Source organism: Thermobia domestica, chromosome 11 (assembly GCF_964235325.1).
Source record: "Thermobia domestica chromosome 11, izTheDome1.hap1.1, whole genome shotgun sequence".
Classification (NCBI taxonomy): domain Eukaryota; kingdom Metazoa; phylum Arthropoda; class Insecta; order Zygentoma; family Lepismatidae; genus Thermobia; species Thermobia domestica.
The window spans coordinates 225,085,032-225,110,159 of NC_137464.1; the positions used below are offsets into that span (position 1 = coordinate 225,085,032).

The window sequence follows — 25,128 nt, forward strand, 5'->3', positions numbered from 1 at the left end:
ATTTTATAACATCCTTGGCGATACCTCCACGTGACGTCACAGACCGCAAAGTATCCTGGGAAAGTGAGAGCAGAAAAGCTGAATTTAGAGTCTCCTGTTCCTAACGTACTTTGAGCTTTTTTCTTATTATTACCTTTATCATGTTATGTATTATTCTTATTACTATTTTTGAGTTATTTCTGGTTATATACTCTATTTTGAATTTTGTTCTTTTAGTATTTTTTTTTTTTTCAGGAACTGTTCACGTTTAGGCAAACACACATTTGTAAAATTTACAGAAGAAATGTAAGTTATTTTGGAAGATCAATGTATAAGTATTCGAAATATATCACGATATTGCCTTTTATGTATATAGGGTGTTAATGAACTCTACCGACAAACTGTAAGAGGTGATTTCTCACATCAAAATAAGAGAAAAATTTTAAATGGACCTATGGCGAAAAGTACATAGTTTCAAAGCTAGGACTGTCCAAAATCTCAAAAAAGCTAATTTTCAACAAGCCCTATTTCGAATTCCAGAAACTATGGATAGTGGTTCTCATCAGCGTAAAGGAAGCCACGCATACACAATCCAAAAGTGCATATTTCATTAATTTTTAATAGGTGTACAAGGCATTCCCTACAGAGTGTAATTCTCACATATGCTCTCAATAGTTTTCAGATATAAACTGATTTCAAGGGGGGTTCAAAGTAGACAGGGGATAAGCCTTGATAACAATGGACATCCAATGCTTCCAAGGGAACTCCGAAGTGTTAGGAACCGGCAGCTCCGTTTTTTTTTTTTTTTTTTTTTTTGTGTGTGTGTGTGTGTGTGTGTTCCGAATAATGTGTGATGCGATGTATTTCGTCGTGGTGTATTTAACATTTTCTTTACTTATAAGCGTGAAAGAAAACATCACAGCATGCGTTTTTCCAAGTACGAGAAACCATGCTGGTGTCAATCCTTAACATTTCTGATATCGCGCCAAAGTATTCCTTGTTCACTGCTATCAAGGCTTATCGTTTACCTACTTGGAATCAATCAAAAATACAGAGCATATCTCAAAATTCAGTTGATGGCATGTCCAGAAATTTCATCCTGCAGGGAATACTTTGTGCACTCATTGAACATTAATGAAATGTGTAATTTTGGACTGCGTATGCATGACTTCCATTATGTTGATAAGGATCACCATTCACTGTTTCTCGAATTCGAAATAGGGTCTTTTCAAATTTTGCTTTTTCGCGATTTTGGACAGACTCTAAAACTATGTACTTTTCCCTACAAGACTATATGAACTTTTTTCTTTTATTTGATGTGAGGAATCACCTCTTACAGTTTGTCGGTATAGTTCATTAATAAGGTAGTAGTATAATAAGGTATAATAAGGTAGAAATACAAAGTGTGCTTTTTATCACATCATACTCCATAAGGAACCTATGATGAGTGAACTACTATTTGAAGGCAGTGTATAAAGTGATCATAGAACTGTCGCCAAAAAAGTGCTACACACAAGGCATGTGTTTTAATGCCATACAGGGGCGTCAGTTAGGGGGGACAGGGAGGGGCATTTGCCCCCCCCCCTGAGTTTGAGTTGTATATAGATTTTATCAATAGAATAGTAGTAAATCAGCGAAAAACGCGAAATTTTACTTATATCAAGGGGTCTTGCCCCCCAAGCAAAATCTGAAATGACGCTCCTGCATATAAACTTTTTTTCACTAGCTTTGATTATACTTAACCCAACATCGCTGACACGCCTGCGTACTACGGATGCACCCCAATTATCGTGAGAACCCCTGTCTTGTTTGTTTAAGATATTTCTAACGTTTAGGGGTGGGATAATTTTGGAACTGGGGGACCAAAATAAGGTAAAACAAATACCATGTTTACAAGAGAAATGAGTTGATGTTACGTAAGAGTAATTATTAAGTACTGACCTAATCTTGCCTAGCCTAAGTCATCAAAAAACAGAAAATATAAGAAAAAAGTATGAATTTTAAGCAAAAAGTTCTAGTCCCCAATTCCAAAAATATGCCTTAGTGGCCACCTAGCACAAGTTAGTGCTTCTTCCATTATAGTTTGTATAGCATAAGTCACCACCCTATATTTATACCTGTAAGGGGCAAGCCCTCCTATCGTGAATTTGCATCCAGTAATACAACTACTCCTTTCTAAGGAAACATTTTCTAATATAGCGAAATTCCTGACGAAAGAAGTGAATGTATCATGAATGTAAGTATACCTAAATTGATGTAGCAGATTTTTTGGACCTGTTGTTTATTTTTTTCTCTTTCAGTGACACTTGCTACTATTGTTATTGAATTTGAACTATACTTTTTTTTTTTTAAGAAAACTTTTGAAGCTTTACTGCACAGTACCTTGACTATTGGCCTTATCGTGACTGGAACAAATAATCTTTCTGTAGCTTCCCCCATTAAACCGTAACAAATTAAACATCGCGCTTGATTACTTCACTACTTACTTCGCGATGCTCTTGGTTTAGAAAGTATAGTTGCCGCATCATAACATTAAACTCTACAAGTTTTTTTTCCTCGCCTATTATATTTCGTTCCTCGTGATCATTTATGAATAATTCATACTGCGTACTTTATAATCTCTCATAATGATAATTTTTGTTTGATAATAAAGAAACGTTGTTGTTTGGCAATTTATACAAACCACCCCTAGGTCACTCGGAGGGTCCCAGACGGAGTCCAACTAAAAAATTTTAAATAGCAAGGGGGGTCAAGTAGTGTATCGTTTGAAAGCTATTTACAAAAAAAGAAAGACGATGGAATAAATTTCGATGTTCTATAGTAAACCTGTCCAAATGGCGGCAGGTCAAAATGTGAATACAGTTTGTATTGAAAAGTCTTTGTCCACTCCTAGAAATTTGAAATGACTCAACAGATATCAAAACTGAAAAACACGTATTTCATCATTTCAAAAGTACCACGTATCGAGTGAAACAAAGTTACCCCAGGGTGCCTTATAGGGTCCCAGACGGGAATCAACGGAAAAGTTATAAATGGCCGTTTAAAAGCAATTGTTAAAAGAAGGAAGATGGAACAAGTCTTGTGAGTATACTAACCTTTTGTGAAATGGCGGAGACTGAAAATGTTAACAAAGCCTTGTAAAGCAAATTGTAGTAATACTAATAATAGTAATACTACTTGCAATAGGAATATTAGTAATAACGTCAGAAGTAGTAGTAGGCACACTTCTACCTGAAATAGTATTGTCTCAATTAGTAATACAGACATGGCATCCAGTTAATTAAGCCTTTCAATACGGTTTGCATAGCCGTTCCAAACTTGTATCATCTTCATTCTTTTACCGATAACTTTCAAACAATATGGTACTTGACCCATTTCCTATTCGCAAATTTTAAGTTGGAACCCACTTGGAAACCTGCAGGGATTCTGGGACAAATGTTTGTACTGTACACCGAAAAGCTGTACTTTACAAATAAAGAAACACTCCTTTTAGAGTTTTGACATCTCATATTTTACCATTTCGGATCATTGGAAGTGACACGGACTTTTCGATTAAGGCCGTTAACATTTTAATCCTCCCGCCATTGCAAGCAGGGTTGGTATTGAAACATAAGACCTGTTCCGTCTTCCGACTTTTAACAATAGCTTTCAAACGATACTTGCCCCTCCCCTGCCATTTGCAAATTTTGAGTTGGACTCCATCTGAGACTCTCGGAGACACACGTGGACAACTTTGTTTCCCTCAAAATGAAATCAGTGAGTTTTACGTCCAACGGTTATGCCGGTGAGGTTAAAGGAGACGGTGATGATGAGTAATGAATGAAATGGTGGAATGAAGAAAGTGGGTGGAAACAGGAGAACCCCGAGGAAACCCACGCACACGGTGTATGTCCACCACAAAGTACACTTGGCAGGGGCTGGGATCATACCCGGGACCCCAAGCACCGGAGGTGAACGCTCTACCACTGAGCCACCGCGGCCCCTTCGTTTCCCTCAGTATATGGTACTTTTGAAATGATGAAATACGTGTTTTTCAGTTTTGATATCTGTTGAGCCATTTCAGATTTCTAGGGGTGGCCAAAGACTTTTCAATGCAAACTGTATTAACATTTTAACCTGTCGCCATTTTGTACAGATTAACTATAGAACATCGAACCTTATTCCATTGTCTTTCTTTTGTAAATAGCTTTCAAACAATATACTACTTGACCCCCTTTCCATTTGAAAATTTTGAGTTGGACCCCTTCTGGGACCCTCCGAGGGACTCTGGGACAATTTTGCTTCACTCAATACGTGGTACTTTTGAAATGATGAAATACGTGTTTTTTTTTTTGTTTTTTTTGACATATATTTAACCGTTTCCGAGTTTTAAAGGTGGCAACGGACTTTATGGACACCCTGTATATTTGTGATGGTATTTTCACATTATTACAATAGCTGTTAGTTTAAAAAATTCCGTAACACCTGCATCAGTATGGAATATTTATTTAATACTCTGAAAATTACTTTAAAAAGTTATTGTTCAGTAGTAGCGAAAGGAGATTTATATATTATGTTGATTGTGGAACCCTTAGTACGAGGGTCTGTTGTTCGAGCCCAGATCATGTGAGTTTTTGATTGACGACCTACTGTTTGTGGATTTTCTAGTTCTCCCATTTCCCACAACGTTTTCATTCTACAGATTATTTCATGATCATTAACTTTCAATAATCATCTGCCTCGTTTAGTCTACACAGCAAAATAGTACAGATTTATTTATTAATTTATTGTAGAATTGTATATGCATCCGGAGATATCTTTGGGTCCTTAAGTGGGTTGGGAAGTACTTGGTTGATTTTCCACCCCTTCCGTTTCGTGCAAATGACTAAACAGTTCATTTAGTGTTAACATTTCATGCTATAGTGTATTTTATTAATTTTAATGGCCTATATCAACATTTCTGAGATCTCTTTCAAATAGAGATTAGTAGAGCAACCCATATTATGCTTTATTTTTTGTTTAATTATGCTTTATTGTTTTCCAAATTATGCTTTATTATGTTTTATTGTTAATCTCAGTCATTGTTTTACATTAATCGTGTATAATGTATAATATTCACTATATATTAAATATTCTAAATATCTTGATATGTATATTAATATTTTATGCAACCAGTTTCTTTCATATTTAATAAAGTTTCTACGTAATACACTGTAAATAAATATGCTTTACTCGAGTAACTTTTTTGTCACTTGTGTGCTCCTTACAACGGCGCCGACTTTTCAAAATTTATGTGGGTACACATCAATAGCGGGGCGTGTTGTGTTTTCAGGGGAGTCTCCATATTTTTTGATTGATTTCCTTGTAGTTAAAACGTTTTAGGGACACCTCATAAAAGATTGTGGTGTGATACAGTAAAATATACCGCTAGTATAAGGATAAGTTGGGGCTACTCTAGCTCAGTCAGTAACACGTTTGACTTAAGCCAAGGTGACCAGACGTCCCGTTTTAGCCGGACAGTCCCTTTTTCCAAACCGCTGTCCCTTTTTTTCTGAGTCTCGAACGGGACGCCTAAATGTCCCGTTTTTAAGTAAAAATGACCTAGGTGTCCCGTAATTATTATTCAAAATATAAATCGTCAATGCAAATTCTCCTATTTTCCGTACCAACACTCGTTGCCAAGGATCAGCCATGTCTAAAACTTCTGACTTTTCAAATGGGAATTGAGTGTTCGTGGTTCAAGTTGGAATTGAGTGGGAATTCTGATTCTTCAACTAGTTAAAAGAATTGTTGAGCAGAGCTTGTAATCGTGAATCATTATTTGTTGTGTGGTACACTTAAAGTTAGATACGGTGTGTTGTCACTCTTACTTGTGTATTTTGTAAATTGAGAACACTGCTGAGTCCCAAAATGTAATCTGGAAGTCAGATATCCCCCCCCCCTAGCCGATTCGTATGCGTCCCGTTTTCGCAAGTGAAAATTCTGGTCAACTTGACTTAAGTGTAACAAAAACAGGTTCAAACTCGGATCCAGACTAAAAACCTTGTGGGAGCGCCGCACCCACAAGATTATTTGTGTCGGTGCTGGAGTCCCGGAGCACCCACGTAATCGGTGCATGTCGTTCCTTAGAGGTGCATAGGGATGCACGCGAGACGCGAGAAGTCTCGCATTTGCGAGACAAGACACGAGACGAGAGCGAAAATTTTATGCGAGACGCTAGACGAGACTCGCTTAAGTCTCGCACGAGAAGTCTCGCGAGACTTCTCGCAGTCTAGCAACATTTATGAATTACATTTAATTCTATATTTAGTGATTTTACATTTATTGAGTTCTCTAAGTTGAGCGTTAATGCCTCCAGAAACAAAAAAGTGATTGGGGCAATAGGCATTTTATGATATTTATTATTATTCAAGGTTGATTTTCAGAATTAAAGCCTTCTATAGTTTCTGAACATCATTAAAAAAGAAAAGCTTTGTAAATTGAAAATTTATTACAGCATCGATTTAGGACTTTATTTTGCGACACAAATATACACGCGGGTGCGCAACGAATACATGAACTTCTGTTTTTGGTCTGAAGAGCGAATAAGACTCCCTATTGCTGCAAAATGTGATATTTCTGTTGTTTCTGCCTTTTCACATTACTACTAGAACGGTTCTTTTATCAAATTAATTGTTGAGCCCATTAAAATACATCAATGTATCCTTTATGTACTGATCTTTAATAAATATAATGAGGAAGCGTACCTATACGTTTTACACAACTTTCTAATTTGTCTGTAGGGGGCCGCGGTGGCTCAGTGGTAGAGCGTTTACCTCTGGTGCTTGGGGTCCCGGGTTCGATCCCAGCCCCCGCCAAGTGAACTTTGTGGTGGACAAACACCGTGTGCGTGGGTTTTCTCGGGGTTCTCCCGTTTCCTCCCACTTTCTTCATTCCACCATTTCATTCATTACTCATCATCACCGTCTCCTTTAGTCTAACCGGCATAACCGTGGGACGTAAAACTCAAAGATTTCATTTCATTTTCTAATTTGTCTGCCTAACTCTCTCAATAATAATATTTATTTTTGGTTGTCCTAACAACGACATTCCAAAATCCTATTATTTAAAAACATTTGAATATTTTTATAGACATATCTAACTTATTTCTTTTTCTTTCTCTTTTTCTAATAGTAGAATCAGCCTAGTACATATTTAAAATACCTTACGGCGCAAAATTACAAGTTAATAACCGTTACAAGTAGTAAAAATGTACAACGTACCATTGTACTACTAGCGATTAATGTTAGGGGATAGCGGGGAAATCCCCTCTCGTCAAAGTTTATCCCCGGCCCGGGTCGCAGAAATAAAATGATATTTTTACATGGAATAAGTATTTTCTTTCTATATATTTATCAAAAACATCCCCTCTAGTTCGGAAGTTTAATTTCAACACTGGTTTGGTAGGATGGCCCTATAGGTTTGGTGGGAGATGGTACGATTGGCCCTATATCTGTCAGTAATTTTATTTTATAGATCTGGCAACACTATATAAGTTGAAAGCGAAAGTTAATAAAATGCGATAATGCAACATTGCTACAAGTGCGAACGAACCGAAAAAATCGGGTCGTATTGTGTTGTGAGGAGTTCTTTTGTTGTTTATCAGCGCTTTTGGTGGTATAAGAACATCTTTATAATGGAAAATCACCCTTCAAGGAAACGACCAAAACTTGTAAATGTTAATACTGGCGACGATATTTTAGAAGAGCCAAATATTGCTGGAGACCTCTAAGCTGGAAAACAATGTTGGATCCAGCAACAATTTATGCTGGTTTTGCTGTAAATTCTGCTATTAATTTGACGAAAATTAATGGTTCAGCAATCAAATTCCAGCACAACTTTTCTTTTAATTTGGAACGGAGGGGGGACAAGTTCGGGTACCATGTTGAACTCTAGGCTCCGTCTCCTTAGGATGTTATGAACATTCATTCCATGGAAAGCAATGGCAAACCACCATGGATTCATCTTGCCAAGGCACTTTTAGGTCAAATACCTGCCTTCGGACAGAATATCACATCATTCATTAACAGCCATCGAATAACACATTGCAAAACTTTGACTAAGAATATATACGAGACTGCGAGCCCATACGAGAAAGTCTCGCGCGAGACGCGAGATGAGACTCGAAATTTTATGCGAGACGTGAGACGAGACTTCACATTTGCGAGACGAGACGAGACCACCATTTGAGGCTGCGAGACGAGACGAGACTTTTACATTTCTCGTCTCGTCTCGTCTCGCGTGCATCCCTAGAGGTGCATATATACAGAAAGTAAAAATACCACCAAAATGTATAGGAAGTGCTCAAGTTCAAGAGGTACACATAACAATATAGTGTGGAGTTCTTGTGTATTATTCATTGTTGGCGGAAAGTTTTTTCTTATTTTCCTTTTTTCTTTTCTCTGCATTAAAAGATTACGCCGAAATAAAGATAAGCTTTTCATTGTTGCATTGTTACGTTCTCAATGATTTTGCATTGTAAATATTGGTTTTAAAAAATATTAATACAGTATGTTAAACAAAATTTTCCCAGAATTGTTCTAATAGAATTTTCCAAGAATTGTGCTATATATTTTAAATTATGCTTTATTTTCTAAAATTATGCTTTATTATACTTTTAAAATTAGTTCCTTCTGGACCCTTAGACAACCACAACCATGTTCAAGATACCAACCACATGTGTAAATTGATGTTATGCTTTTAATGTTTTTTTATGCTTTTGGATTGCTCTAGAGATTAGTATTGCAGCGAGGCAAGCACGAAATTATATTTTCGTCTCGTCTCGATTCTAGAATAACTTCTTTACGTCTCGTATTGTAATTTTATGTTCACAATTTATGACAATTTCTTTTAATCTTAACATCCTCTACAAGTTATCAGATCCCTTCTGCGTTACGAGAGCTTCACAGAGAGGAGTTGTTGAGTTGATTTTAGTTTAGTGTCCCTTTCAGCAGCGATGTTATATGAGACGTGAACCTACTGATTAACGTGGAATCCGAACCCCATGAGCTCCCACCGGGAATCGAACAGCTTCACAAAGAGTGTGATATAACAAAACAAACCATATTTTTTATTACAGTATATTACATAATAACTTTTGTATCTTTAAACAATAATACATTTTGTTCATTGTGTGTCTATTATAACGTCATCCATTTATAGTTTTTATGCCATGAATGATGTAACACTAAAGCAGTGTTTGAGATCCAAGACTTGAAGGAGTGTTGTCTCGTCTCGAAAATGAGACGAGAATTATGTTCCATGTTTCATCTCGACTCAGAATACAATCACCCTAGCGGGAATCATTTATTAGTTAGTATATTCTACTTAGGATTCTACTTTGTCCGCTTTGGAAAAGAACTATATAAATGCTACTGATAGGCCTATATGCTGAAACTATATCAGTAGCATTTAACAGTACTTACATTTTTTAAAATAGTGTTTATTTTCAAATTCCTTTAATTTTACATTGTTATTAAGAGAGTAAAGTATATATTAGGGTTTTTAAATAATTTTTAATAAGTAATTAGAACCTGTGTCATTTTTACTTTAATAAATTGTAGGCCGTATAATTTTTTATCTGTTTACACTATTCCTCAGTGATCCTCTATTATAATGTATGAGGTATAATGCCCTATATTTTTAGTTTTCTCTCTCTCTTTTGTTTGGACAAATATTGAGTCCAAGAGGTGCACAAGGGCAAACTCTAAGGTCCATTTGCAGTCCGTGAAGCATAATTTGAGAGACGCTGGTCTATAGGATTGAATACGGAATTCTAAATAGTACTTAAAGAATTCAAGGGAATAACGGCATTTATTGTTTCCCCGTCGCCCATCGAACCAACAGTCAGAGCTCCCTTATGGCTAAATGGTTAGAATACGCTTCCTCAGTGTGAAAGACACGGGTTCGATTTGTGGTGGAAGCTAAGGACACCACGTCGTATAGGGAAGACCGGGGCTGTTTGAGTATAGTAAGGGAAAACTCAAAATTTCAGGGACGCACTTTAGAGTTTAAATAATTAGGCCATAATCTACGTACATTATTATAGTACAACATATTAAAGAATAAAGAACCTATTCAATCATGGTAATTGCGAAATGAATTTAAAATAAACATTGAAGAATTTGAGCCTAGTAAAAATTACGAGACTATTTGGGTATTTCACTGTATCAACACTGTTTACATTAATTACAGTAGTGTTCCCGTATATTCTTAAATTATATCCTTTTATATAGATATTTGTGAAAAAACATAACTGTATACTAAAAGAAAATAAGTGGAGCAATTTTTTTAGGAAAGGGTGTTCAGGATAAGCTAAAACTCCTTCGGCGTTGTAATAATACAAGACTATTAATTTTCTTATATGTTACGTACATAATACCTTACACGTATAGATTCATCTTAGAATGGTTTGACTTATTCTCTTTGAAATAAACACTTGTAAAAGCAAACGAGAAAAAGAAGAACTCCTGACAGAATAACATAAAAGAAACTTCGGATAGGTTTACATTTTCTACATTAATTTTCAGTAAATAAAAACAATATACAATAATGAAAACTGCAGTTCAAATTTAACTGTTAAAAGTAAAATGAATTCACAATAAGGTTTATGTTCAAAATCAATCTAACGAGTGGTCTTGTCAATCAAAATTAAATGTACAGTAAAATCAAAATCAAAATCAAAACTTGTGGTGAGAAAGCAAAGTGCATCTAAATTATTTTTTATACAAACTTAAGAGGAATCACAAATTTCTCGAACTTCTGAAGTACGATACAATGAATTTTATTAAGAACTGTGTAATCTAGAGGCACTTGTTGCACACAAACTGTTTTTCCCATAAGGTCCAACACATATCTCATAGTACCAATGTTTACAATGTTGGCAGCGAATCCATTAATCTTTGCTCACTGAATTTTTTGAGTAATATTTCACCTTTCAGAATCTGCATGATACATTGTTCTCGGATTCATTCTAGTCATTATCATCATCACATGTAGCATATGTAATACTTGAAGGCACAGGCCTATTTATTTTTATCTTATTGATGCTTTTCCTCTTCGAGCAGGCTTTACCAGATATCTCCATTTATAATTTCCGTTCCGTGTCAAGTTGTTGGACATTTTCGGGAGAAGTAATTAGACATGTGCTTTGCTGCTTTTTCGTAGAGATACATTTGACATTTTATGTAAGAGTGAGAAGAATTTGCATCATTGTACAGCATATGATGGAATTGCTGCTCCATCATATGCTGTACATCCCATGTACTCTTAATTATACGAACTGGATTTTTAATTTCGATTATCACTTGAACTTCCGGCCCCTGATGAACTGATGTGATGAAAATACACTACTCTATCCAGTGGTTGTAATATTGTAATATACGAGTGGTGTAACGTGGCAAGTTCAATGCCGTGTTGCTCATAAAATTTGAGAGCTTATAGCGAACAGTGAGAAATATGTCCGTCCAAAATTAACAAACCTTTTCCCTCAGCCCAGTTTGTTTGAAAAAAACTCGAGCCAGCGAATTACCAGCTCTTTATTAACGTAATCACAATCTGATAAGGAAACTTGAGAGGCCGGTGGTAGATTGTTTACAAATTCTTCATTCATACGCTGATCTTTAAAATAATAAATCGTGGGATGTATTGTCCAACTGCGTTCCAAGCGACACACAGTGACATTTTCGCCTCTCCCAACGTAAATACCACTCATTTTCCCACCTTCTCGGCAATGACTTTGCTTCATTCACATTGTATATACGATGTTTTTTGTGTTGAGACCAATCGTTGAAGTAACGAATTTCAAGAATTGAAAATCAGACTCACTGCTTCCTTATTAACGCCTTCAGCACGATCTCTTAAAAGTCCCTCAGGCTTTAGTAATGATAAATTCGGATGGCTTTTCATCAAACTTGAAAACCAATCTTCACTAGCTAGTTTCTCAAAGGTTGCGGGATTTGATTTGTTACATATCGATGCACAGCTTTACGAATCGTTGCATGGCGCAGCTTAGTCCTTTCTCCATGAGTCATAATTCGCAACACCAACTTAATCCTGATGATCTGTCAGTATTGTGGAGTGTCCTATAACTTCCGGTTTTGTACTTTGAACTGTTCCATTATTATCACCCATGCTAGTCTCACCCTTTCGAACTGCACTTCCCTTCGCAAAATGTCTAAAGGAAAATTGCAGATCTGTGAAGCTCCACGTACACTCAAATAACTTTTTGTTACACTTTGCATGGCCTTCCCCATTATTCCATTCCTATTTATGTTTTTGATTTGTATGTTCGTACCATCTAAAAAGAAAATGACGTGTTTTACATATATGCATCACATAGGAGGCTGAACCATAAATACAAAACTAAAATTCAGAATTTAAAGATAATCACGTAAGTTTACACCTGACTCAAACAGCCCCAATTTTTTCGACTCAAATAACACCGGTTTGCACATGTTTACGTAGGAACACACTATTTTCACACGAAACAGAGGAGAGCACCAAAAGTAGCGGCTATAACATACGGACGTTATGTTTTACGCGTACGGTAATAATTTTACAAATATATGCATTTACACAGGTTCAGCACCTTATGTTATATAGACATTATTTTATATCAGACCATAATATGAGGTATTGCAAACCACCTTGCTCAGAATAGTCTCATATTTACAAAAAGTGATAAGAAAGCAGCAAATCAACAACACATGCAACCTTTTCTTTACCAACGAACTCATATATGAATGGAAATTCAGCGTACTGACGCGCATATTATGTATGCAGTGACATTTTTTCTCAAGTTTGACCCGAAATAGCCCCTTGACTCAAATAGCCCCGGTCTCCCCTATAGTGTCGCTGCTGAAGGGGACGCTAAACTGAAGTCAAACTGAACCAACAGTTCAGGCCGGTAGCCAGCCCAAAAATGTAGGGGGAGCCGGCTGAAGTTAGGGGGGCCCGATCCAACCACATTATAGATCATCACCATATTATAGTTCATTTACAAGCCTACCGTGAACATTGTAGGAGTAGTCAGCAAAAATTTAGGGGGCCCCGGACCCCTAGACCCACCTGGATACGGGCCTGCAACAGTTATGTATATTAAAAGAAGAAAAACAAATTTAGTAATATCAAACCACAAGCTACATTTTCTCAGCTATTATTCCTGTATTATTGATGGAAATTTTGTCGTCTTATAACTCCCCCGCCCTTCCCTTGTAATTAGCATAATTCTATCTAGATTTCTTACTCATCTCGATGACACTTATAAATTGACATTGAATAAAGACCCAAAAAGTTCACAATTACACGGAAATATTAAATTACACTTTTAAAACAACCTGAATCACAGATTGAAACTATTGTCCTATTGATCTTAAGTGACATTTATAGTGAATTTATATTTTAAAAAATCTTACATTTGAGTAACGATAAAGTGGTGGAAAAGTGAAAATAAATATTGAAGCTCTAACGGAACGTTTAGTTGCTCTACCTGCCATCTAGCAAGTAGACTCGAAACTAAATGCACTGCTATGTAGTTATCGTATTTGTCGTTAGATGGCAACAGAGTTCTTAGCAAGCAGAAGCTAACTTCAAAACAAGAGTAAAGAAACGAAGTATGACTGTCTTACAAGTTAGAACTGCAAAAGATGTTAAAAAGTCCCTTTTGCATGATACATGTTCAACGGATTTAAAATGCTCATGTGTTATTCAAATCTACATGTTACGGAAATAATAAATCGATTTCTTCTCTTCACTGATGTGTAAAAGAAGCCTGAGGTTGTTTCAATAAAAGTAAAACCAACGGGTGTACTTGCCATCCTTTCTGGAATCTGTCATCTACTGGAATTGAACTCACCTTCCCGGTCTCCCGAAATTAAATGATTTAATGCTATTAATATTTCATTATTGTCTGTTTTAATTTTCTATCTGAAGTTGATTTTCTTTTGGTAGGCTATGTATTGTCAAGCGAAAGAGTTTTATTATGGTGAAAACAAATTCACAATTTTAAGAGTCGTGAACAGTGTTTCTTCCAGATATATTTTTTGGGGGGGCAGTGTCCCCCGGAGCTCTGAGAGTGCCCCCCGGAGGAGACCAAAATAATACATCTATAATATAATAATTAATAGAATAGCACAGTAGGGGCCCCCGGAAACATTCTTTCTGAAAAAACGACTGATCGTGAAAATTGACCAACTAGCAAGAGGGAGAAATAGATTAAACACTTTACTGCGGCGAAGCGCGTACATAAATGCTGCACAAAACTGTCATTGTCGAAATCTCGAGACTTCTTTGTTTCCTTTTACCTTATTTTGTTTCATTGTATAGATTTTAAAATGAAATGAAATCTAAGTTTTACGTTACGTCTCACGATTATGTCGGCTAGGCTAAAAGAGACGGTGATTATGAGGAATGAAATGGTGGAATGAAGAAAGTGAGAGAAAACGGTAGAACCCCTAGGAACCCCACGCACACAGTGTTTGTCCACCACAACGGTCACCTGGCGCGAGCTGGGATTAGACCTCATGTGCCAGAGGTGAACACACTCTACCACTGAGCCACCGATGCCTCTTTTATAGATTTATATCGTAGAATGTTACAGTGAAATTAAGTGTATTTCTCCGTGTTCGTGTTGTTGACTGTATGGCCGATTAAAAGTCGGGAGAAAAGAAACGAAATCTTTAAGTTTAACGTCCCACGATTGTCTCCTTTAGGCTAAGAGAGACGGTGTTTAAAACAAGTGAATGATGTTGGAAAAATTGGTGGAATGAGAATATGAGAGGGAACGGGAGTACCCCTAGAAAATCGACGGACACGATGTCCACCACAAACTTATATGGCCGGGAACCGAACAAGGAACCCCACGCGCCCGAGGAAAGTGCTCTACCACTGAGCTACCGTGGCCCCTCGCAAGAAAAAAAAAGCAAAAAAGCAGGCCCTATGTATTGCTCTACATTTAATGCTGTGCGGAAAAGTACTTTCGGTTGGTTGCAGAGAAAGAGTAAATATGAAGGGGAATGCAAAGACTGTCTCCAAACGTTTTCGATAAAGTTTGAAGGTACTGGTGCAGTAATTGTTCATGCTAATTCTACTAAGCACCAACGTATTGATAAGCAAAGGAGCCAACATGAAGTTCTTTTATCTTTTTTTTTGGGGGGGGGGAAGCTAAACTTTAAGGATGACGATCTCATCACTGCAGCAGAAATCACAGCAATCTATTAACGAGGTTAAGCACTATTTTAGCTATAAATAACATTACTGCACAAATCCCGGGGAGAATAAGGGGGCGTGTCCCCTCCAAACTTGGAACTGGGGAACTGTTCCCCTCAATAATCCGATTTGAAATGCGTTTTTTTTGGGGGGGGGGATTGTGTGACTTGTGTCCGATTACCACAAAGGAAAGTTAAATGAAATTGATTATTCTAAAGGGATGACACATCCTCAAATCTGCCTGGCTCCCAATGTTGAAGACAACTCTGCTCCCCTGATCCTCTACAGCATTGTTTTCAAATTCATAAATATTTTGAACATCGCTTAAAAAATATTATGAGAACGCCCCCGCGCCAATGTTGAAAACAGATTTGCGCCGCTGAGTAACAGTCCAGTGCGGGATTTACGCATAAGCTATAGCTTAGGACCCTTCTCTTTCTCTCTCTCGGGGGCCCAAAAAATTTAAAGGAAAGAAAATTGAAGATACATTTCGAAAATATAAGAAGTTACAATAAAATCTAGCCTTACAGCAACAATGTTTTGTGTTCTGTAAGCCTCCTATGATGTAAATAATTGGGGCCTCTCTTGTTAGTCTTCTTCCCGAAATGTATCATTAATTTGGGCGCCTACGTTCTGCATGACAGCACGTAGCATACAAATAATTTGTCATAGACAAAAAAAAAAAAAAAAAAAAAAAAACATATAAAGGGCCCGGGCCCCATTACCTTCAACTGCTTAGGGCCTCATCAAAATTACATCCGGCTTTGAGTAACACCCAGGATATAACCAATAAATTTGCAAGTGTTACCGGTAAGTTTAGTGACTCGGCAATTGCAAAAAGATTCTATGATGTGACCTACGAAAGCCAGTACATTATGGAAGAAGTATCTACTTACGGCACTGGCACAAGGGGCGAATAGGCATTGACTCTCCAAATTTTAGTAATTTAAAAATGTATCCTTTAGTAATGCAATACTTTTTCAACTAAGAGGGAATAAAAGTCGGGCCTTCCGGACTTCTACGAAGACACCGATGAAATAAGTATCAGCAGATTGAGAAAATAACTTGGCTCATAAAAATAACTTGGATTTTGCTCATGTTTCTTCCTTTGCTGTAAATAATGCTTCAGTAAACTTCGGGGAGGTCTATGTGTACGAAAAACCAAAGGCGCACATTCAAATTTGATTAAGGCCAACTGTAAGCGGTATATCTTCTATTTACATGTTTGTGACTTCATAACTCGATCAAATTTGCCACATAGATGAGGTTCGAGCCTGCAATGGATTTTATCATTTCACTTTGACGGTGCAACTTAGGGGAGTGGGAGCTATTTAAAAAATGATCGAAAATGACCGATATTAGTGTCGAATTATAGTCGCTAAGATGAACAGTAACAATTCCGATGCCGTTTAAATCGAAATTCAGCCCCGCAACTTAGGAGAGAGGGATTTATATATATATATATATATATATATATATATATATATATATATATATATATATATATATATATATATATAAAGAGAGAGAGAGAGAGAGAGAGAGATACAAATGATCAAAAATGACCGGTATTAGTGCCGGATCCATAGTTTTCGGTAGTGATGAGCGCAAGTGTCTTGTTCTCGCAGTTTCTGCAAGAGTAATGCAAGATTAAGACCAAGACCAAGACTCTTGCGCAAGTCTTGCAAAAGTACTGCTCAGTGGTAGAGCGTTCACCTGTGGCGCATAGGGTGTCTGGTTCGATCCCAGCTTGCGTCATTTGAGCTTTTTTGTGTAGGAAAACTGTGTGCGTTGGTTTTCTCAGTGTTTTCTTGTTTTCTCCTACTTTTTTCATTCCACCATTTCATTCATTTCTCATCACAGTCTTCTTTAGTCTCGGTGCATAATCATGGGATGTTAAACTAGATATTTCATTTCATTTCAAAACATATTAGTGTTGTTGTTCTTCCAAAACTAAAAAGAAATGAATTATTGAACATCGGTAATTCCGTACACAATAGGTGCCGACTACATGGATATGGCCTTGGCTCCGAGGCTCAAGCATCCGTTGGAAATTTTTAATGTGGGCTCACAAAATTAATATCGAAGTAACATTTTCATGACATTGACAAAAACTTAGTGCATGTGACCACAAGCTCGATTTTATGGCCGGATGCTTATACGTTGAATAATTGTTTATCAATATAACTTTTAGCCTCCTTAGGTATACGGCGCATCGAGGATTGAGCGATATAACATTATACAACAATAAATAATGCATATTCACAAATGAGAGTAATTTTGTAGTTATTTCAAATAACTTGGAGACTGACGTCGTCATGTTGTATTTCTAATATAGGTCAAAAGTATTTATATAAATTGAGTTTACACAAAAGATATAGACAGTTAAATTCTTTTTAATTTTCACTCAAATTGTTCTAAAATATTAAGAGGTTTGATTATAATCATTATTATTTTATGTTTTTTCTCTCTTTCTTGGCCAATATTGATAAATGTATCATCATCATCATCAGTGGCGTATTTAGGGGGTGGCTTTCGGGCTCAAGCTCCCCCTCCCCGAAATAAATTTGTTATATGCACAACTTCATTAAAATTTGTCGGCTCCCAAAAGGAAAAATATATGTGCTTATTCATGTGTTGTGTATACCCCCCCGAAACAAAATCCCAAATACGCCTAGCCCCCCCCGAAACAAAATCCTAAATACGCCACTAATCATCATCATAGGTATTCTCCCATTATTGGCAGATCACTTGCTGCAGCTTAGAAACTTTGATGTACGGTGGTTCTCAGCCAGTCTCTTCGTCTTGACGTAACAATTTTCTGTTTTAATTCCTTCCTTTAACTACAGTCTCCTTGGACCCTCCCTCTCTTTTCTTCCTCCATACTCTCTAGCACGTCCCTCATAATACAGTTCATCCTCATCGAATGTCCCAACCAGTTCCTCTTCCTCCTCTTTATTACATTTAAAATTCTTCTTTTCTCCCTTACTGCTACTATTTCTAACATATTCGTTTTCCGTTCAACCCAGCCAATTCTCTCCTATTTCTTTATACCCACGTTTCGAAACCATCCATTTTATTTCACCGCTTTTGTGTAATGTCCATGTTTCTGCCCCATAGAGTACATATTGCAATCAATACAACAGAATCTCAATATTTAATAATTGGAAGTTCGTTCAACACAAAGTAACTAATCTCGGTTGAAAAGTAAAAAGAATAAAAATGACACCTTTAGTGTAAAAATAATTTTGCAATTCATATTTCAGTAATCTGAGCCGTCTTGAGTTTCTTTTGTGTGTCTCAAATGTAGAAAGTGTATTGACATTTGGAGAAATATATATTGGAGAAATTCCAAATAGTGAAGCAGAACTGGATCCACAGTTACTGAAAGAAAATGTCACAAGAGTGGGAAAATTCAACTGAAAGACAGATATTTGAAAGAATACATCCCAACCATTAAAATAAGGACAGAAATAAGGGAATTAAAGATACAAATGGAAGTACTCACAGGCCACTGACACTCCAAATTTCACCTTAAAAGATTAAACATAGAAAATAATCAATCAAACGTGTAATTGTGGCAGAGGTCTGCACGGGCTTGAGCCCGACCCAGCCTGCCAGCCGGACTCGAGCCTACAAAGTGTATATCACTTCGGTCCCGGGTCGGGCTCGGGCCGTAAAGTTTTAAATATACGACCATATTTCTCGGGCCTAACTTTGTAAATGTACTATACGATATTTTATTGGACATTTGGACCGTTATTTCTGCATAACCTTTAAAGCACAACTGCAAAATTAAACTTCTAGTTGCTGTAAATAAAAATATAAAATTTTGAGTAAATTATAAAGTTTCTGTATTTCGGGCTCATTTGATTATCACATTGAGCTCGGGTCGGGCTCGGGTCTAAATACTAAAACATATTTTAGACTCGGGTCGGGTCCCACATTATAAATTCACGGGCCTGGCCGGGCCCGGGCTAAAAATTTCGGCCCGTACAGACCTCTAAATTGCGGACTAGACCAAACACCGAAACATGTAATTTGGGACTGCGAACATTATGTAACAAGTGAGAACATAATGGATATTAGAAGTGAGCTAAAAATGAGGCATGGGGTAATATAGAAAAAAAAAATAAGTTTCAAAACATAACTGAACATATACTGCAGAATATGTGGAAAAGAAAGAAAGAATGAAGAGAAAGAAAACTATATTATTTTTTAGACATGAAACTATGACATTTTGTAGATGCAGATATGGAAATCTATTATAGGCAAAATAAAGTTTCCTCGAAATAACCCGGAATAATTGAACCTTATGTTATTTTGTGCTTGGTATCAATAGCTACCAGCGGTAGAAGCAGAGCTGAATTTATCTTTAGCCCCGGGCATAGTGACCCCCATCAAATGGAACTTATTAAGGAAGACGAATGAAGTTTAATAGTAATGCACATGAATGAAATCACAGCAAACGCCCTCCAAGTACTAATTTCTTTAACGATTTTATTGGCTTCAATCATTAGTAGTTGAAGTAGAGTGGAATTTGAACGTTGTACTTGCAGGGGACATTTGGATAAGGAGGAGCGCTTTACGCTCTTCTTTTAGTGCGCGGCACGCATCTGCACATATTGTATGTGCCTCACATCCTATGACAATACCAAAACTCATTAAAATTTACACCAAAATGTTGAAACAATTATGTTTGAATTAAGTTTATTTTTTTTATATCCAATTGTGTTAAGTTTTGTACGGTGAGGTGATAGGCAGCTAACAACGTTCGGACTAGGAGCGGCGAAATATTAAATCCGGCCCTTGATAGGAGGGAATGATTCTGTAAGTTTTATTACATCTATTGTAATAAGGTCTTCCAAGAGTGATCATTATCCAAACTAAGTATCACATTTGCCTGCATATACTACGTAATTCTGATTGTTAAATCGGCCGGTTTCTAGTCGGAACGACCGTGTGGACTTTGTGGTGGACAAACACCGTGCTCGTGGGTTTTCTCGGGGTTCTCCCGTTTCCTCCCACTTTCTTCATTCTATCATTTCACTTATTTCTCATTATTACCGTCTCCTTTAGCCTAATCGGCATAAGCGTGGGACGTTAAACTTCAAGATTTCATTTTTCTAGTCGGAACGTTATGCAATACCATAATAATACCATTTGTGACATAACTGAAAAACAAACATTTTTGTAAAAGTGTTATTTTTGTTTGTAATTATAATTTAAAATTCCAAAAATATCAATACAGGTATGTAAATACTTTATTCAGATCCATAAAAGTTAAAATATTTTACAAACAAATATACTGTATTACATGACAATATAATATCATAAAATATATTACTATACCAATCTATGCAAACAATAATAAATATATGCAGGGTTTAACGAATAAAATTAAACTGTAATGTTATGATTTCATTTTATCAATAGCATTCGCACATTCCAAAATTAATAACATGCCTAAATAACAATATTAGTAACTTAATCCTTGTAATGAGTAATAAAACTTTTATGAATTATTAATTTACAAACACTTTCCTGCGAATATGACTGGTCATAGCGCATATCATTATTTCGATTCATCAAAACATGTAGGCTACGCACCATTTTGCAAGGATTAGCATTAATCAGGGTGTTTTACTTGGTCGCAAACTGTATTAACAGAATCGGGTACAATCAGTAAATTATGACGACAAATTTGGTATAATAACCCAACCTCGTTAAAACATCAAGTCTGGATCGCACAAGCTTCCCAATGGTAGCATAAATTACCCCATTTATTCAATGGTGAAATGTTACTTTTTATGTTTTCTTTACTATGTGATTACTAAATATTACAATTACATATGACAAAAATTAATTTTCATGAAGTAATTGACATTTAAATAGTTTTGAAGAATACAAGGAAGGATCAGAAGCTAAGGTTACCAGGTCGATACTTCTGGAGTTTCGCCCGTTATAGAGAAATTGAGGAGTGTGCGGTAATCTTAATACTTGAAATAGACAACTGTGCAGTTTCAACCACCCGCTATCTATGGCGTTAGTTATATGTAAACACAAATGATGAATCGTTTGGAAAACTGGTCTTACGAAGAAATCCGCTCAGTTATTCGATTTCTGTGGGCGAAATATGTAACCACGGCTGAACTTCACCGGTAGCTTTTAGGGGTTTACGAAGAGACTGGAATATCTCTTCAGCATGTCGAAGAATAGTGTCCAAAAGTTTGCGACTGGTAAAGAAAACGTCACCGACGAGAAACGCAGTGGCCGAAACAGCACGGTATCAACAGATTTGAACACAGCTTGGACATCATCGACCACCCTCCCTACAGCCCAAACTTGAAGTAGCACCTAGGAGGCCGTCGTTTCGCTTCAGACGATGGAGTGAAACACTTTGAGACAACGTGGCTGAACACGTAAGGACAGGGTTTCTACCACAAGGGAATCTTGAAACTCATCCCACGATGCGATGGGGGCTTCAACCGATATGGCGACTACAGAGGTATGTCGAAAAATAACCTAATGTGTGTACTATCTGTTGATTGTATGAAATATTATATACACATTTAACTGCAGGCTTTGTAATCTTACTTTTTAATCACTCCTCGTATATCAATAAAATTATATAATTAATATTAAGCAATTAAAATTCCAGTTCATTTGAAACAAAACAAAAATAATTTCCTGATACAAATAAATAGGCTAAATGCAGAAGGTGTAGGTACCTAAAAAAAAAAAAAAAGTTATAGATAGTACTGTCTGATGAAATTAAAGACCTACCAACTCATTTATTTTTGATAACTTTGTACAAACACAAATTTAGTTAACATGCAGAGAATAAGTTACTTGTGTATTGTTTTCAAAGCTATTATTCAATTGTCTTCATTATTAACAAAATTATAGGAAACATCTTGTTGTGGAACTGAAATCAACTGCTCTCAATAACGAGTGAATGAAACAATTAAAAAGGGGTTAACAGATTATTGGTTCAATATGATTTGAGAAAATGTCCAATATGTATCTCTAGACTTGGGTTGGACTAATCATTGTGAATATTGTAGATTAGTGAAAAAAATCACTGGGAAGATAGGAGATATGTGCTGCCATCTATTGGATCAATACATCTTTACTCCAAAATACCTTATCAGCGTTAAAGTAAAATAAGTACCGTGTTTACAAAATATAACTACTATTTGTATTGCTTTATATTAAATTTATTTTTGTATCGGCGCTAAAGTATCATTTATGAATTTCAGAATGTGCTTTTAAATAACTTTCTCTAGTGTAAGATTTACCACAAGCAATACATTGGTAAGGCTTCTCTTTCCCGTGTACATTTTTAATGTGTGTGACAAGATTAGATCGTTGGGAGAAGAATTTACCACATTCAGAACATTTGTATTTCATAGCTTTCAAATGTTGGTTGATGTGTCGAACAAGGCTGCTCCTCAAAGTAAACGTACTGGAACAGTAATCACAAATATACTTTGGACTTCTTGATGGTAAATGGATTTTTCTGTGAGCTTCTAAGTGATCTTTGCGAGCAAATTTCCGACCGCAGTATTCACATGTAAAAGCGTGTTCTCCTTTATGGGTGACAACGTGCCTATTAAAGTGACTTCTAAAACGGAAAACTTTCCCACAATACTTACAGTGCAAGGATGTATCATCTCTATGAAGAGCTGTTACGTGACGTTCAAGATTATATTCCGTGGTTAATTCTTTATCGCAGTACTTACAAATAAAAGGTCCTTTAGGAATGTGTACTCTAATATGTTTTACAATATGCTTCCTCTTGCGAAACGATTTACCACAATCATTACATTCAAATGTTGGCGAATCATAATCATCATCATCACTGGTAAGAACTGTAATTTCATTTGCATTGGTATAATCATCATTTTTAGTTTCCTCGTTGATTAGAGACCTACGAGCAAAAAATGAAAAATTTACTTGTCGAAGAAGCAATGTGATACTATTATGAACTTTCTTTTAGCGTTTTTCAACACTATTAATATCTAGTTTTTGCTGTATAAAGAGTCCCATGCTTACACTTATTAGTTTCATAAGCACATTTATAGTGTGTCCAGTAAGAGAACGTCTCTGACAGCTCGCAGTGACATTGCCACTACTCGCGTGTCAAGTTTTTTTTTTTTCGGTGCAACTGTAGTGGCAATTTAATTAATGGTATAAGGCAGAATGATCGTGGTTGGTAACACTGGTATCAAAGTAGGGGCTACGATGACCCACCGCATGTGGTAAGAAACGTCAGAGACCCTCTCTTGTTGGCCGTGCTATAGTACTTGAAACACTCGTTATAAGCTTCGAGAACATTTCACAGTACATTACCCTCCATATATATTCAGTTATAATATTGTGGAACCATATCATCGTCGCTGCGCCTCGAAGAACCGCTATGTGACCTTTTTGTCGAAAATGAATTATGTCGTGCAAATAAACCAGAAAGCTGTCAGGCAGCGTCTCTTGTAACGTAGTAAGTTAATATTCAACTGTTTCGCGACAACAATGAAAAATTATAGATTAAAATTATGGCTTAAGGTTCTTATCACGTACGTATTGATTAATGTATACAAATCCTCTATGTGCTTATAAAGGCGCAAAAGGTGCTAAGTAAACACAAAAATAGTAATATAATACCGCAAGCTACAACAATGTCCAGTGCATAACATACGCAGGACCAATTTTATATTTTTCAAGTGTTTCCGTATAGTTTGCAAAATTTTTGGAGTTCGGAATGTTTTTTGCTTCTCCTGAAAAGTTGTAGTTTTAATACATAGCGGTTCTTTGAGGCGCAGCGACGATATGTAAACCGGTAGAATACAGGGAGCACTCATGTTGAAAAGAAAAAAAGCTGAAAGTCACTATAAACACTGAGTGAAGTAGGAACGCGGGCAGCGAAATGGTCTAGGGGAACAAATGACCAAATTCACTCCCCTCCTAAAAAAATTTTAAAAAAACACGAGCAGGGTCGAACGGTGCCGGGTTACAAAATGTATCGAAAAATGGTATGCCGGATTAAAGATCGCCTATCATACATGTTCTTTTGCCTAGCATAACTAACATATTTCCACGTTAGGGAGAAGAATAGTCTATGTACGGTAACCGCTCGCGTTTTCGGGTGAATTCGGTCGTTTGTTGCCCTAGACCACTTCGCTGCTCGCGTTTTTAGTTCTCTCAGTGTTTATTAGTGATTGTCAGTGTTTTTTTTTTTTTTCACTACAGTATTTCCTGTTATCTAGTGAGTTACATAAACACATTTGCACAGTATTACAACTGAGTATCTATATGCAAGGGGTAATACACTGTAAGATGTTCTCAAAGCCCAGAGCGAGTGCTTCAAGTACTAAAAGTACTACAGGCTTTCCAGTACTCCTGTATTTCCTATTTTTCCTATATATTTGCGTCTCTTCCTATAAACTCCTATATTTCCTATATTTTAACGAAATTTCCTATATTTTTGCTGCATTGCTACTTCCACTTGTGAAAATAACAAAGAAATAAGGTATGGGTGGTATCTACAGTAGAATGGTTAAATGGAAATTCTTCTGTATTTCGTCCTTTCGTGCTTATTGTCTAAAGATAATTACAGCAAACAATTTACAGTTAGTGCAAAAAGTATTCATGCACCTACAAAATGGAACAAAAAAAAAAGTTTCGTCATATTCATTAAAAAGTTCTATAGAGTAGTGATTTTAAAGACTTATAAATAATTTATTTATATTATCAGAAAAGGGCATGGCTAACGTTAGTGTTGCCCAGGCAATGATCTAGACCAGTAAAGATGAATGAACTACAGAAAACTGTATTGATTCAAACAATAGAGAAACTTTTTCAATTTTATATTTAAATGCTAGAAGTATACGAAATAAAATTAATGAATTAGAACTAATGTTACAT

At 36.3% G+C, this 25,128-nt stretch overlaps 1 protein-coding gene across 3 annotated transcripts in view; it reads right to left on the reverse strand.

Annotated features, from left to right (window-relative positions):
• Nucleotides 1–25,128, reverse strand: part of LOC145664771 (uncharacterized) — a 188,198-nt gene that overhangs the window by 88,171 nt on the left and 74,899 nt on the right. For 2 of the 3 annotated variants that reach the window (XM_081731717.1, XM_081731716.1), the window contains one exon: nucleotides 20,609–23,137. The exons of the other annotated variant lie outside the window; for it this stretch is intronic. In XM_081731717.1, coding sequence (XP_081587843.1) covers nucleotides 22,450–23,137 — 688 coding nt within the window. In that variant the 3' untranslated portion in view covers nucleotides 20,609–22,449. Of the gene's footprint in view, nucleotides 1–20,608; nucleotides 23,138–25,128 lie in introns of those variants that run through there. 3 annotated transcript variants of the gene reach the window in all.